At 30.7% G+C, this 17,136-nt stretch overlaps 1 protein-coding gene across 1 annotated transcript in view; it reads left to right on the forward strand.

Annotated features, from left to right (window-relative positions):
• Positions 1 to 15,739, forward strand: part of LOC143068627 (UV radiation resistance-associated gene protein-like) — a 29,216-nt gene extending 13,477 nt beyond the window's left edge. Inside the window, exons 7-16 of the mRNA XM_076242840.1 lie at positions 540 to 619; positions 1,202 to 1,307; positions 2,033 to 2,159; positions 2,927 to 3,011; positions 5,799 to 5,889; positions 6,776 to 6,836; positions 7,318 to 7,483; positions 8,321 to 8,399; positions 13,376 to 13,467; positions 14,719 to 15,739. Of these exons, the coding sequence (XP_076098955.1) occupies positions 540 to 619; positions 1,202 to 1,307; positions 2,033 to 2,159; positions 2,927 to 3,011; positions 5,799 to 5,889; positions 6,776 to 6,836; positions 7,318 to 7,483; positions 8,321 to 8,399; positions 13,376 to 13,467; positions 14,719 to 15,700 (1,869 nt within the window). The 3' untranslated portion in view covers positions 15,701 to 15,739. The remainder of the gene's footprint in view (positions 1 to 539; positions 620 to 1,201; positions 1,308 to 2,032; positions 2,160 to 2,926; positions 3,012 to 5,798; positions 5,890 to 6,775; positions 6,837 to 7,317; positions 7,484 to 8,320; positions 8,400 to 13,375; positions 13,468 to 14,718) is intronic.
• The last annotated feature ends 1,397 nt before the right edge of the window (positions 15,740 to 17,136 follow it).

Raw genomic sequence — 17,136 nt, forward strand, 5'->3', positions numbered from 1 at the left:
GTTATTGATGTGTTAACCGGGTCTCTTACTCACAAACTTAACATAAAAGTCCTTTGGACTTTTATTCAGTTTGTGAGTTAATCGCCCCGGTTTACACATCAATAACCTCTAGAAAAAATGTGTTTAATCCTATAATATCTTCATGTAACTTTCTATCAGGATTTTTACAGTGATTTACTTTTAGGGAACAACATGTTGAAACAAAAATTTATTGTTTAATTTTATGAATAAAAAGACATGTTGGGTCAAAGAGGCATTAACATAATGGCTAAAAATTTTAAACATATGAATTTCTAATGATAGTCATATCTGTAATACAGATATCTGACATATCTCTGTATTTTTGAAATATTAATCTGAAATGTCAATTTTTAATGACATTTCAATTTTTTCAGACTGTTTCATTTTTCTTAATGAATGTCAAGTTTTAATCAGAACAAAAATTTAAAAAAATAAAAAAGTTAAAAAAAAACCAGTCACTTTAAAAATGTTGATAGTTCTGATCAGCTATATGAACAATTTTTTGTTTACCATTTTAGAAACCAGAGTTATCTGGAAATATGATGAATATAGATTCGTCTGCAGTCAGAAACTCCTACAGGGCCACTTCTGTTTCCAGGTTTGTACAGTCACGTTTCATATGTCAGATTCCCGATTTGATAATGTTATAGAAAGGCATTTCATTTTGAAGTTGTTTTTCTTTGCATCATTTAGAATGTACTTTCCCGAGCATCAAACAAAGAATTATTGAAAGATTTTGTTTTTGTTTTTATAAAGATTTTTGAATTAATATGAAACAAACCAGATTTGATGTCTGACATTATTTTGAGGTATATCATGAAATTAATAATTTTTGGATTTTTAGATTAAAGATATTATTCTAATATGATTACCCATGTATTGTCAATCAGTATAATTACAGTATACATTGTACTACTTTTAGGGCATAGGCATTAATATCAAAAATTGGCTGTTCTGCCCATCTTATTTATACGACTAGTTAACCCAATATTTATACAGTGAATTCAGTCGATAGTTAATAATGTCATAGCATATTTTGGATGAATAAAATTTATTTATAATCTTTGGAATTAGAATGAATGAAAGGGGAATGACTAATTGTCATTTTTATGTAACAATTGAATGCAGATTCAATTAATTTAATCTCTTTATGAATTTGCATTAAATATTTGTTTCACAGAATTTACACAGTGCTGAGAGCAACAAAACAGACCCAGGCTACTGTAAACAAGTTTCATACTAAAATTGAAGATAAACTGTTGTCATCTCAAGAAAAATCCCAAAAGGTATGAAATTTATATCATCAGAATTTAGTACTGTAAGTGGAAATATATAAATTTCGTATAATTTATTGTACATGTTGTAAAGACACTACGTTTCAGTATTTGACAAGATTTCAATGTGGAAATACTTATTTAGACATTAGAAAAATGGAATTGGGTTTTATAGTTATGATACAAGTAATCCAATTGTTACATGAAAAGGAGATGTTTGGTGTACAATTACAAAAATGAGACAGTAACCTAACAACATAAAAAACAACTATAGATCACCATATGGTCTTCATCAATAGATAGTTCTCTTTACGGTATGTCAAGCTATGCATTCCAGAAAATAAGGGATAAATTTAAAACAGATTATCAAAAAATCCCCAAAATGACAAAAAAACATTGATATTTGATAAAAGATGCAATTAAGTGACTTAGGTCTACGTTTTAAGTTGCACATATTCCATTTTTTTCAACAATGGATAGGTATAATGTTGGTTCATTTAGTTTTGTAAATATTCTCTTAGTTTTCAACTCACACTTAATTTCTGTGAAATGATGAGGTATTTTAACTTGTGATACAAATACAATATTTTTCTGCATAAAAGATTAAGTAACTTATATACTTATAAACTTCATTACTTTTCACCACTTTCCTTGAATAGAATAAAGGTTCTACTAAGTCCAAAAATAGTTATAACCAATGAATAGTACCCTTAAAGTAGATATAATTTTATTTTCAGCTATCAAGTAGAGAAGCTTTAATTATGAAAAGAGAACAGTTGAGAAGTGAGTTAACGTGGCAGATGTCAAGACTACAGCTAGCTAAAGATGATCTGGATAAACAGAAAAACATCAGTCAAAAGAAAGGTAGAGAATATTAAAAATAGGCACAAGGCCATGTTAAATTATTATGTATTACGTTTCTTCTCTGAACAAATCAAGATATGACCAGAAATCAATAAAATGGATTTGATTTGTATACTCTAAAAGCTATTTTTGTCAAAAGTATGTTTATTAAAATTGTAAAAACAAAGTTCAAAATTCAGAATTTAAGTCTAGAGAATTACAAATCCCAGAGGTTCCCAAATGATACACATTAGTTTGATACTAAACTAGTCTGTTTATGCTGTTAAGAAATAAAATATACCAAACATATACTGAAGGACGCCTCGGGTGCGGGAATTGGAGACCTGTTGGTGACCTTCTGCTGTTGTCTGCTCTATGGTCGGGTTGTTGTCTCTTTGACACATTCCCCATTTCCATTCTCAATTCTATGAATGTATCTTCCCATTGTTTGTTTATGCTGTTTAGAAATAAAATATACCAAACATGAATGTATCTGCCTATAGTTTGAGAGGTCAACTCTTAGGATGATGCCTTCTTTTCAGAATGACTTTGTTAATTTGGTGAATATTATAATGAAGTAGAACAAAACTCCTACATTTCAGGCCTGCATTTGTGTTAGCTTGTATATCTTTAATAAATGATCATTATTTAAAGAAGTATAAAAACTAAAATTAAATAAAATCCTAGAGCAGAGCTTTAGCCTGTCAGAGATGACTTGTACAAGTATACACATTTGAATAGTTTCCATGGTAGTAACATTTTATTGAATATTAATTTGTTCTTTTCAGAAGAAGAAATAAATGAAAGATTCCTTCAGTTAAAGAAAAAGAGGGAAGATTTGAGTGAGAGCAAGAAAAGTTATAATCAAACAAGGTTGGTGTATGAAGGCAAAAAGTATATCAATTAACGTAATATTCAGTGGAGATGGGGCTTAAATTTTATTTTCTTAACTTAATTTTTGTTGAAAGTCGGAACTTTAATGCCAATCAGTTATCTAAATTTCTGATTTTCCATGAATCACTTACATTTAATTTTGGTCAGACTTTCCATTATGATTATTTATTAATAACTTAATTTTGGATGTAACACGTCTTCTGATTGGCTGACATTATTTTGTTATCAGCCCATAGACATAATTTAGTCATGTGACCGTGACCTCATCAACGTTTTTTTTATACGACCGCAAATTTTGAAAAAATTTTCGTCGTATATTGCTATCACGTTGGCGTCTGCGTCGTCGTCATCGTCGTCCGGCGTCCGAATACTTTTAGTTTTCGCACTCTAACTTTAGTAAAAGTGAATAGAAATCTATGAAATTTTAACACAAGGTTTATGACCATAAAAGGAAGGTTGGTATTGATTTTGGGAGTTTTGGTCCCAACATTTTAGGAATAAGGGGCCAAAAAGGGCCCAAATAAGCATTTTCTTGGTTTTCGCACCATAACTTTAGTTTAAGTTAATAGAAATCTATGAAATTTTGACGCAAGGTTTATGACCACAAAAGAAAGATTGGGATTGATTTTGGGAGTTTTGGTTTCAATAGTTTAGGAATAAGGGGCCAATAAAGGGCCCAAATAAGCATTTTTCTTGGTTTTTGCACAATAACCTTAGGTTAAGTAAATGGAAATCTTTGAAATTTAAACACAATGTTTATGACCACAAAAGGAAGGTTGGTATTTATTTTGGGAGTTTAGGACCCAACAGATTAGGAATTAGGGGCCAAAAAGGGACCCAAATAAGCATTTTTCTTGGTTTTCGCACTATAATGTTAGTATAAGTAAATACAAATCTATGAAATTTAAACACAAGGCTTATGACCATAAAAGGAAGGTTGGTATTGATTTTGGGAGTTTTGGTCCCAACAGTTTAGGAAAAAGGGGCCCAAAGGGTCCAAAATTAAACTTTGTTTGATTTCATCAAAATTGAATAATTGGGGTTCTTTGATATGCCGAATCTAACTGTATATGTAGATTCTCAACTTTTGGTCCCGTTTTCAAATTGGTCTACATTAAGGTCCAAAGGGTCCAAAATTAAACTTAGTTTGATTTTGACAAAAAATGAATCGGTTGGGTTCTTTGATATGTTGAATCTAAAAATGTACTTAGATTCTTGATTATTGAAGTTTTTTTGGTCCAGTTTTCAAATTGGTCTACATTAAGGTCCAAAGGGTCCAAAATTAAACTTTGTTTGATTTCATCAAAAATTGAATCCTTGGGGTTCTTTGATATGCCAAATCTAACTGTGTATGTAGATTCTTCATTTTTGGTCCTGTTTTCAAATTTCAAATTCTACATTAAAGTCCAAAGGGTCCAAAATTAAACTAAGTTTGATTTTAACAAAAATTGAATTCTTGGGCCTCTTTGATATGCTGAATCTAAACATGTACTTAGATTTTTGATTATGGGCCCAGTTTTCAAGTTGGTCCAAATCAGGATCTAAAATTATTATATTAAGTATTGTGCAATAGCAAGTCTTTTCAATTGCACAGTATTGTGCAATGGCAAGAAATATCTAATTGCACAATATTGTGAAATAGCAAATTTTTTTTTAATTAGAGTTATCTTTCTTTGTCCAGAATAGTAAGCAAGAAATATCCTATTTGTGCAATAGCAAGAATTTTTTTTAATTGGAGTTATCTTTCTTTGTCCAGAATCAACTTAAATCTTTGTTATATACAATATACAATGTATATACACTTTTTACTACCAACTGATAAATTTAAATAATCTTTACCATTCAGTGATAACAAGCAGTTTTTTTACATCTTAATATTTTATGATGTATTTAAATGAGTAGTTATTGTTGCAAACTCCATTAGAAATTTGAATTGATATCAGTTTTGAAAAAGGGAAACGGGGATGTGAAAAAAAAGGGGGGGGGGGTTAAATTTTTCTCATTTCAGATTTCATAAATAAAAAGAAAATTTCTTCAAACATTTTTTTGAGAGGATTAATATTCAACAGCATAGTGATTTGCTCAAAGGCAAAAAAAACCTTTTAAGTTCATTAGACCACATTCATTCTGTGTCAGAAACCTATGCTGTGTCAACTATTTAATTTTAGATTTAAAAAGTTTGAAGAAGAAATCTTTAATTGATTTGTAAAATCTTGGCATTTGTTTTGTGTAAAAAAAAACCATGTAATGTCAAAAATTTGATCACAATCCAAATTCAGAGCTGTATCATGCTTGAATGTTTTGTCCATACTTGCCCCAACTGTTCAGGGTTCGACCTCTGCGGTCGTATAAAGCTGCGCCCTGCGGAGCACCTGGTTATGGTTTTCTACGGTTTAAAATGGAATTTTGAATTAAATTATAAGAAATGACTGTAATATTTTGTCTGTCTATTTGAAATAACATAAAAAATGTGCTGCACACTGTTAAATAACCCGCTACGCGCGTTATTCAGTGTGCACTAAATTTTTTATGTTATTTCTTCATAGACAGAAAAAATATTAAAGTCATTCCTTAAATAACTTAAATTTAGTACACATGAAGGAGGGGGAAGTGAATGAAATTATTTTTGATATATACATGTATTTTTAAGATATATTATGAAGCAAACATAGTGCAGTGAGATATATGTGCAACTTGTCAAGATTTCAACTCTTTTAGTAGATATGTATGTACTTGTAATTGTGTGAAATAATTGAATATTTTCAGAGAAAATTTTATCAAAGAAGAAGCCCAGTGGAAGATAAGAAGAAAACAGTTAATTAGCGAGTTAGAAACCTATGTTTATCCTATTACAGAGGTATGCTTAAATATGTAAATTGCTATTGAATTATATCAGAAATCATTACGTTATGGACTTTGGACGTTTTTGACCACTGTACTAATGAGTTACTTCGCTCAAATATGTCAGCAAATTATGGAAAGAGCAGAAATATAAAGCATGTTATACTTTAGAAATGTGGATATTTTCAATTGGTGAGGGAAAGAAGGCTTATATATCAAAAGAAGATGAGACAACTCTGCACAATAGATGAAATGACACAGAAAATGTTCATGTCTTCACGACACAAAATCTACCAGTCATCACTTCATAAAACCCAAAAGCATATATATAGGAACACGTGTTTACCTGTATTCTTTAAATTAGTTTTGATTTCTCTTTTATAAGTTCATTTAATTGTTTATGGGCTTTATTTGTTTTTGCATTTAATAAATGAAATGCTTTCCTTTTAGAAAAATTACTTTTTGTACATATATAAAGAATTTGTATTCAACAATTTTTCATTCAATTTGTAAGGAATTAAGTTGTCAAGAGTTGCTTTATCAGACAAAAAGAAAAAGAATTACTGTAAATTCAGAAATTATTGTGTGCATTTATGATTGCAATTATTGAAGAATGGACAACAATACTAGATTTATTATTGCGATTTTCAAGATCATCTGCATTGTTACATATGTATTATATATCAAAATGAGAGTTTTTATTATTGCCATCCTCACCCAGTAGCATTATTTGCAATAATAAAAACCTCACAATAATTTCTGAATTTACCGTAATTGTGAACTTGGAAACAACAACAAAAAAAAGATTTGGCTAAAACTAATGACTTATCAATTTTATAAACAAACTTAATTTGGAAGGATATTTGCTAATAAAGAAAATGATTATTCCTGTTATTTTGTAGAACAAAAAGAAGGACTTGCTTATTTGTCATGTCAAGTTACCAGATTCTGAGAATTTTCACGGTACATATATTTATGATACTTATTTTAGTTTGTCAATATTTTTTATGAACTGGAGAATAATAGTTATTTGAAGTAGGAACTGTTAAAGAGTACAAATTTGGTTTTAAAGCAAGTTCATTTGATCACCTCATTCGAAAATCTTTGTGAATGCAATGTTCAACAAAAAATATACAGATATTCAAAGAAAAAAAAATAAACTTGATACTTTTATGCATTACTCTTGCTTAATCATGAGTTCTTACTCATGGAATGAGTACATCCAAATACATAGTAAATATGAGTTGTTCCATTTAAACATACAGGGTACTGTACCAAGGGAAGATACTTCCACAATTGTTAAACACCTATAGTAGAGACAGATTCTCAATTACAAAGAACTTTCATTGTGTCCTATTTATGTTTGGTTTTTTTTTAACAGCCCATGGTATTAAACAATGTTAAAAAGCAAAAATGACCCAAAATAATAATTTGTAATTTGTAGGTTGTGATGACACACAGGTGGCTGTTGCCCTTGGTTACACAGCTCACATGGTAACAATGATGTCACACATTCTTGATGTACCATTGAGATATCCTATAGTACATAGGAGTTCAAGGTCACAAATCATGGACCATATACACCACAAGCTAACAGATAAAGATAATACGTAGGTTTTTGCAGACGTGTTAGATATGACTTAAAAGCACTTTTCATATTTATATATTCACTTTTACAAAATTCTATTCATTTAATTCTAAAATTCTGCATTAACACAATGAAGACTTCCTCCATAACAGTGTATTACTTAAAATATCAGCTCAATGATGACCATAGTGATCATGTGTGTATGAGAATCAACACACCTAAAATAGAAATGTTAATGAAGGCATTTGGAAAAACAGAAAACATTTTCTACTTTTACATTTTTAGCAGAGCAGTATTGTCCTGTTACAAAATTGGCTAGTACAGCTCTTTACTGCAAAATAAAAAACTGATTTAAATTTTTCTAGTTGAATCTCATTTTAAAAATCTTAAAAAAAGACTTATGTATAAGGCTAATATACAAGTTGGTCATGCAGTAAAAGTCTTCAAAATATTTATTATTGAAGAAAGATTGAAGGCATATTTTTTTCAGCGTTTACAATGTACAAATCATTATTTAAAGATGGAACCCTGGAACCACACCAGGAACTGAAATTGTTTAATGTTTTCCTATGCTATTGTATTAGGCCGAGGGTTTTTCCTTTTGAATGGTTTTACACTAGTAATTTTGGGGCACTTTATAGCTTATTGTTTGTTGTGAGCTAATGCTACGTGTTGAAGGCTGTACATTGACCTATAATGGTTTACTTTTATAAATTGTTATTTGGATGGAGAGTTGTCTCATTGGCACTTACACCACATCTTCCTATATCTATTAAATTGAAATTTATATATCTTCTGTAGAATTGTAATGTTTAAAACACCCATTGTCAGAAAAAATGATTTTTATACTGTTTTGTAGATTCCCACTTTACTCAAAAGGCAAAGAAAAGTTTTACTTTAACTATGGTGTATATTTGCTGAACAAAGATATTGGTCAGGTAATGTCAAGTAATAATGGTATTTTTAGCTAGAGCTGTTCCGTAAAACACACATATGACTCAGAGAAGGCACTTTGTAATCACAACTAGTGATGGATGTCAACTGTCAAATTCTTTTCTATGTATGTAGAAAGGACAAGGTACGATAAGCATCAGAGAACGGCCCCCTAATTTCGTTCAAATTAAAAGTGACCTGCCATTAATTATAATACATTATTTTTAAAGTTTAAAACCTATATTTTTGTAAACATCAATATATTTTTCAACTCCCGCTGATATTATTCATGCTCTGTTGCTGTAAAGACCTCAAGATTCGCGAAAAGGCCAGAAAAATGGCAGTTTCTAAACCTTTTTCTGCATTTTAAACTATGAGCGTACCTACGACCCACGATCATATTTATACCAGACATTCCTTGAACATAAATGTTGATGCAGTTCAAATATTTTAGTGGGTCGTAAGTACGCTCATAGTTAAAAATTCAAAAAAGTGACAAAAATCGTCGGTAGTTTTCATTGAATCATCGAAATTTTTAACCGAACTGCGGACCGGAGATGATATCCGGTATTTACTGGATCCGACGGAAATGTATTCATGGTACGCTATAATAATGACTAGTTTCTTCAGGACGAAAAATAAACATATTTGAGACAGGAAAACAGGCTATTCCTGTATAATTCATTATTCTTGAATTTAAAGTGACATTTTAGCAGACCGTCGAAATTTGACCCAAAATTAGATGGAACTGTGACAAACTTCAGAGAAATTCTGGGAACGTAATTGTGAATGAATATAATAACTGGTTCATACTCAAACAGTGCATATACTTATTTTGTTTCATAATTGACGAAATCGTCGCCCTGGAATGTTTTAATCTCCGATGATACTTTTGTGAGAAGTGCTTTCTTTCACGTCCGCATTTCTACCAAGTATGGCATGCCATTTAACATTTTAGACAATCATTTAATATAGTTCTATACAGATGGCGATGGCGAAATAAACTACAGAACTGTGAATAATTAACATACATTGTAATTCATATGACATAAGAAGACACCATGTGACAATTTTAATAAGTTAATTGTGTAAGTATAACAATAATCAAGATTAAACAAAACTATCCAACACTTTTTTGATCTAAATTATGTATCTTGAGTTATGTTTTGATCATGGTGTTGAATTTATTGGACTTATTATTTGTAATTGTCACCCGCCTTCCCGTTGTTCTATCTTGACGACAACGCGTGCTACTTCGTATTTCTTGTTTGCAAATAATTCTCTACATATCTTTCCATTAAAATTTGCATGCATAAAGTATTTGTCACTGGACGGTCAGGAAACAACATTCAATCAATCATATATCTTCTTAAATAACAGCACTACATGTAGAATGAATTTAAACATATTCAAAAGAATAAAAATAAGTATTGAATATGAAAGGAATAAAACGCATCATAATTAAAGATATCTTGATTGTAAGACGTGTGTTTCGCATACAAAAGACTCATCAGTGACGGTCGAATAAAAAAATGTCAAAAGACCATAAAAGGCTCAATATTCCGATTTTTTTTTTGCGATATACAGCTAATAAAGGTTATTTATTCCTGAATATATTATCCGTAGTTTTTGCAAACAATATAAAGTTTTGTAAACAGTTAATTCATATAATTGACTATTTCAATAATAATTCATGTTTACACAAAGTGCTAACTTTTGGACATCGTGTTGCTGCATGGGTTGTTTGTTTCATTAATTTTTATTGTGCTATAGCTAAAAAGGTTACAGTCCACAGTAAGACATATTACCCTAACTTGACACTCCGATCCAACTAGTCTTTGTTCTTACCCCTTAATGCCAATTGATTAACGGAAATCAGCAAATACCAATTTTTGAGTCTTAGGTTTGACCAGGCCGGTGTCAGAACCCACGATATCAGGCGTTTTAATTCATTTATTATATTTATTTAATTGTACAATGAATTAATAAAAGCGTGCATACTGTAAGAATCCATCTTATATAAATCCGCCCTTAAACATACACATCCATCCAAAAGAAATAACTTTTGCAACATATATAGAAATAGAAAGATGTGGTATGAGTGCCAATGATACTACTCTCCTTCCAGGACACAACATGTAAAAAGTAAACAATTATAGGTCAAAGTACGACCTTTAACACAGAGCTTTGGCTTACACCGACCAGCAAGCTATCAAGGACACACAAGTGACTAATGTAGCAATTCAAACAGGAAAACCAACGGTTTAATCTTTTTATAAAAAAAAAAAAACAAACTAGAAACGAGGAACACGTATGAACCACAACAACCACCGAACAGGTTCCTTACTAGTTGCAAACAAACACAGCATGTGAAAACGTTTAAACAGGCGACAACCTTTACCCTAATCCGAACTTATATACTTTTATTAGTAACTTGCATGTCCAATTATAACTGTAGTTCATTTTGATAAACAAATTACAAAAACACAAAAACAAAACGAAACAATACAAAATGCAACTTAATCACATACATGCATTTTACATGATATTTCACAAATCATTTGACACAGACAGGAAAGTGAAAAAATTTTTCGTCATTGCCAGTATCCACATCATAATTACAGATAACAAAAATGTTCCATAGATATAGGAAGATGTGGTGTGAGTGCCAATGATACAACTCTCCGTCCAAATAACAATTTATAAAAGTAAACCATAATAGGTCAATGTACGGCCTTTAACACGGGGCCTTGGCTCACACCGAACAACAAGCTATAAAGGGCCCCAAAATTACTACTGTAAAACCATTCAAACCATAGTCCATTTCATCGTGAAAGAAACATCAGTTTATTCTGTACTCAGTTTTCACTTGTCTTTGTCAATTTTCCCTGGCTTCCAAGATGAAATGAATGGATACATTATGTTAAACATAACTATTCTTCTTCTTTTTTGGAATTTTATTCTCATACACACTTGTCCGGGTCTACACTTATTTAGTTTTTATACATTGACTTATGATATTTGGCATACAGTGTATAGCCATGACTCAGATATCATAACAGTCTAATATCAGTATGACATTTACCGTTGATCTCAAGGTACAATTAATTGACCTTTAACTTTCATGGTTAAATGATTGTCCAACCTTAAACCATATATATATATATTCTTACAGGCTATGCCATTTTTTTTACTGCACAATAGGATTAATTTCTTAGGTCAATTAATGCCTCGTTAATAACTTCAAAAATGATTTAAATCCCCCCCTTTTGCCTTGATAAGTCGTTTCTAATTCACTATAAGTTTTGGACCCATCCAGAGGACACATTCCCATTCCAACCCCTACATCATATTAATTCGTAATTGCCTGGATTAGACATTTTATTCCACACAATGTCTGTATATGGTACAAGTCACGTCTCTTTCATTCCATTAACTGTTAAGTATCTTTGAAAGCTGTTCAAACTCATCTCAAATTATTAAATCCTATATATTCTTGTTTTCATGAAAAAACTTTCACATTGAAAGTCAAACAAAGGTGTTGTAGTGGTCTACAATTTAAAAAAAAATGTTTGCTGTTGCTAAGCAAGATGTGGGATTCTATACTCGATATAGAATTCGTCCAAAAAATAATGATAATCTAGATGTTTATATTATAGTGTAACACCGTATTAGGAAGTATATTACTAAAAAATAACTAAGTTCATACTTCAAAAAATATAAAGAACCTATTATTGCATGGTTGATATGCACTTGTTATGTATCTTAGTTGGTGATCAGCGTGTAGTGACCTACAATTGAACTAAGTGTTCATTTCTAACTAAACATGTTCACAAACAGACAATCTGCATTGCATTCAATTTAATTTGTTCAATATAATGACTAATTGATTTGTAGTTGGCTTTAATTCAAACATGTTTTGCTGTTGCTAAGCAACACTTGTCTTGCTATGCTCAATACGAAATTTGTAAAGAATAAAAAAAGATGTATATGAAAAAATATTGGAAGGAAACTTCAAATGGAAAGAAATATCTTCAAACAACTGCTTAATTCATACTTAAGAGTGGCAAGCACCAATTTTTTAACCGTTGCTAGGCAACATTTCTGTTGCCAAGGTTGTTTTAAGCATATAATAAACAAATTCAAAGGGTATTTTCATTTGTGACTTCAAGTTCTTCTTGGACAAACAATATTATTTGCAAATATTTAAATTTTTACTGATAAAGCAATTATTATGTGATAATTTTCATTCTTAATAAAAACCGTTGCTAGGCAACCTTCCTTTCACAGGAACACAATAAAATCATTATTTTTTCAAATGTCTACACTAAGACCATCATTGATATCAATATAAACTTATTTGGAGAGGGGGCCAAAAATAGCCCTTATCATACCTTGTCCTTTGTAAGTGATATTCAAAAATTTCCTCTGTTGGAGATTATCCCATTTTCAAAATGCCTTCTCTGGTATCGGAACCTTTTATCTTTTGCCATTTAAATAAGAATAGAATAAAACTAAATACACTAAAGTTGTTTAGAAGACAGCAGTTGGCACTTTTCATATTGCAAGAACTGATTCAAAGGACATTCAATTACAGTATGCAAATATATTTAAATAGAATTTTAATATAATAAAAGTCTGTAGATATAAAAATACATCAACTGTATTGATGAAACAATAACTGTATAAAAATAAAGCTATCTAGCAGGATTGCAATGAAACAACTATCAAGCAAAGATCAAAGGACTTGGATGTAAGCACTCATGGTCATCATACAGTCCTCAAAAATCAGTCTTCATACCATATTATTTGCTATAAAAGGCCACTGGATTACAAAATGTGACACAATTCAAACAAGAACCAGAGTATGAATTAAAAAAATAATAATCATGCATACCGGTAAATAGTTGTCATACGTCCTGCCCATAATATATTTCCTGAATTGGAAAAAAATATATAGATATATCATTATTATTTTCAGCTAAGATTTTATTGTGGAATGGGGACAGCTGATTTACGGACCACTTTACAAAATATCAAAACATTATTAGAACTTCGACTTGGAACTAAAGTGTAAGTTATGGTTATTCATTGGGATACACTTATTATTCATTCCATATTATATGTAATAAGTTTTTGTCTACTTATCTTTTTTGTCAGTATCTTATATTAAGTCAGAACAGTTTTCTTTCAAAAATTTAATTTCTTTCATGTTATAAGAATAGCAGAAAGGTCCCATTTATTATGCTCTGAATTCTTCAAAATGTCAGTAAAGATGTATTGCTATGTAAACTTGTAGAAGTTATACTCCATGTAAATTAGTTTACAATTGCAATTTGTTAACCATTTGAATATGCAAGGCAACTCTCATTTTGAAAAGCATCTTATGTCTATTAAAATTCAAATATGCAACTCCTATATATTTAATTAAATATACCCCCAGTTGCTGATTCAGAGTTCGGAACACCATCTTTTTTTGGACAATCAATGCATTTGAATGGGGACATATGGCTGGATACACCCCTGACCCAGGTTCTTTACCACTTCTTTAAGCAGGCCTGCTCTAATTTAGACTATTAACTGTCGAGAACTCCTATAAACTATTTCTAGAAAACCTCAATATAAAGAAAGCATATAAGATATTAATAATAGTTTATAGTAAAAACTCATTTATAAATGATATGGTCTTTAACAGTGAAGACTAAAAGGTAAGTATTATAAACATCATTCACTGCTGAATTAACATATAACATAAATAAACTTGTAACAGCTGTCTACTATGTCTTTTTTAATTTATGCTATTCATGTAGTAACTGAAATCATGTCCAAATTGCTTCAAAAAGCTTGCATTTTTTTCTAAGTTTACAAAAGGGAACATGAAGTTATTGTTATGAAAATTCTCACTGTTCAAATAATGCAAATCTTATCTATTTAAATCATACAACTTATCCAACCTATTTTCATCACTTCATTGTTGTATCCATCATCTATTGTAAATATTTCCTTGTAAAATTACAAGTTGAAGTTGTCTGATAGTGTCTTCTTTCTAAAAAGCATAGTGCATGTTCTCTTGAAAAGTTGACAACTTGAAGGTAATTGTGCACGATTAGAATGTGAAAAAAAAAAAAAAATTTAGTCTAAATGTAGCATAAATTGATTCAATGTTTATAAATCAAAGTTTTTCTATATACATTGTACAGTCTCATCAACATGTAATCAAATCTTACATTATATTCATAATAAAAATGTATAAATAGAATATTTTAATACATAGATATGGATATTAGAATAGAAGTAACGGATTATTTTTTTTCATTTTTTCAGTGAAAACCAGAATAGAGTCCACAAACCAAATAGTGATATTAAAGATAAAAACTACAGTGATATTGACACTCATAGCTCTCTAGCTTCGGGAGGTAGATTAAGTGCACCAGACAGTACTGATATGGTCACAATAGAAAACGTTTTGGTGGGAACCAAAACCGATAGGTTGAAAAGAGAAAATGATAGCTTTTCAAATCTTAGTTCTGCAAATTCGAATGCCAACAGACAAATTCTGGAGGATCACGATTCAGAAGAGATTCATTTTCATCCGTCACCAGACGACAACTTTTTCAAAATATCAAATCCGGTGTCAGATAAATCTGACCTTTTCAATGACATTGATGCTATAGATAGTAGCTTGAAGGTCACAGAACTTGTTGATTTTAGTGAATTTGGAATAAACCGTGGCCAATATGATAGAACTGATTCGTTAGATGTCAAAGCGAGGACTGATTCCAATTTGACCAATAACAGTGGAGAGGGTTTTGGGGGGAAAAATTTGATATTAGAAAGTCAAATGTCAACACTTTCAACTACAGAATATCACCAAAACCATTCAGATTTTAAGACATTTTTAAGTATAGGGGCAAGTAGCATAAACTCTGTGGACGAGTCTCAAAATCAGAATGCCTCAAAAGATTCTAGTCAAAAAACATTTACTGAACCCTTAGAAGATGGATCATATGAGGCAGACCATAATTTGGAGGATTCGTATATTGACAAAAAATTAAATGCAGATACAAATCACACTGATTCTTCTGTTCAAAGGGGAAATTGCAATAAGACTGTTTTGCTTAATACTGAACCAAATGATATTTCTAGCAAAACCTGTGATGATTTCGTTTCTGTGGTTTCCAATGAGGATGAGGAATTCCTAGAAATACAAAGAACTTTTAAGACATTGTCATTTAGACAGACAACTGAGAAACCTGAAGATATAGAATCTTCATGTGTATCAGAAAATATTCCGGATAGCTTGTGATATCCAATAATTTTAGCTTTATAAATATATTGAGAATAACGTTTTGTTTTGATATTTTCAAGATAAGAGTTTTGGGTAGAATGGTTTTATATAGCATATTTATGGTTGACTTTTCCCCTTAAAATCAGAGAGCAACGAGATTTCATTTTGGCATTGAATTATAGTCAAAATGTAGACAGATCATTTGTATTTGGTTGCAATCATTTTCCAGTCTTCTTATTCTGTTAGAAAATCTAACATACAAATTTTGGTTTAGTGATCTGGTGGAGTTGTTGGCCTGTACAATCTTCTTAAAAGCTCAATATTTCAGAAGGTAAAAGACCTAGATCTTGCATACTTTGTATTCAGATATGTTATGAAGTTCAAGTCTGTCATATCACCCATGTCCTTGACCTCATTTTCATGGTTAGTGACTACTTAAAATAGTAGTCTTATTTTCTCTCTTTTATATTTGGTATGTGCGTACGTTGTAAGGTCATCATGCCTATTAGATAGTTTTCAATTTCAACTGACCTCGACCTCATTTCATGGATCACGGAACAAGGTTGTCTGGCAATTATCTGACCATGACCTCATTTTCATGCTTCATTGGTTAATTTTCCAAGTTTTCCTGGTTAAGTTTGTTTCTTAGATTCTATATGCAATATGTCATGTACGTCAACTATATATTTAAAGCAATACACGATTTTAAGGTGTATATGTCAAGGTGGCAGGGTTCATCTGACCTTGACCTCATATTCATGGTTCATTGATCAATGTACATGTTAAGTTTATTTCTTAGATGTGCAATAGGTCACCTATATCTAAATCAGATTTGGTGTTTGGAATGATTGTTAGGTGTACATGTATTCCCAGTTTGGTTCATCTGACCTTGACCTAATTTTCTTGGATCATGATAAATTTATGTGATAATTGTAGTAAAGCTTCATATTTAGGACTATCAACATAAAATCAATGGTTGGTAAAGAAGGTGAGACATTTCAGTGTGTGCACTTATTACCCTATTGTTTTGCCAATAAAGCTTGTGCCTTGGTAAAGATCACTTTTTTGGTGCATCAAGGTTACTTGAGGATTCCTTAGGATGTGTGCAACATTTTGATTTTCCAAGGTTAGAAAGATCTAGTGGTAAATGATTTAAAACATATAAGAGAACATTAAATATAAAGGTTAATATGTTTATTGTATTAGAAAACTGACATTTTTCCTTTTAATCTTTTTCAAAAAGAAGATGGACTTGCACTGATTTAAAACTAGTTTTCTATTTTAAAGATTAAGGTGATTTTTTTCTTCATAGGTGTGCAAATCTGTTGAAAATACCACCAAACCCTACAAGTTAGTGTATAAGTATATGAATCTCTCTGAAATTATACCACAAGTTTCCATATAACAAAGGGATAGTTATAATTGACTTAGGGGTGTTATGACTCAAACCGTTT

The sequence above is a fragment of the Mytilus galloprovincialis genome, chromosome 3 (assembly GCF_965363235.1).
Source record: "Mytilus galloprovincialis chromosome 3, xbMytGall1.hap1.1, whole genome shotgun sequence".
In the NCBI taxonomy this organism is placed as follows: Eukaryota; Metazoa; Mollusca; class Bivalvia; order Mytilida; family Mytilidae; genus Mytilus; species Mytilus galloprovincialis.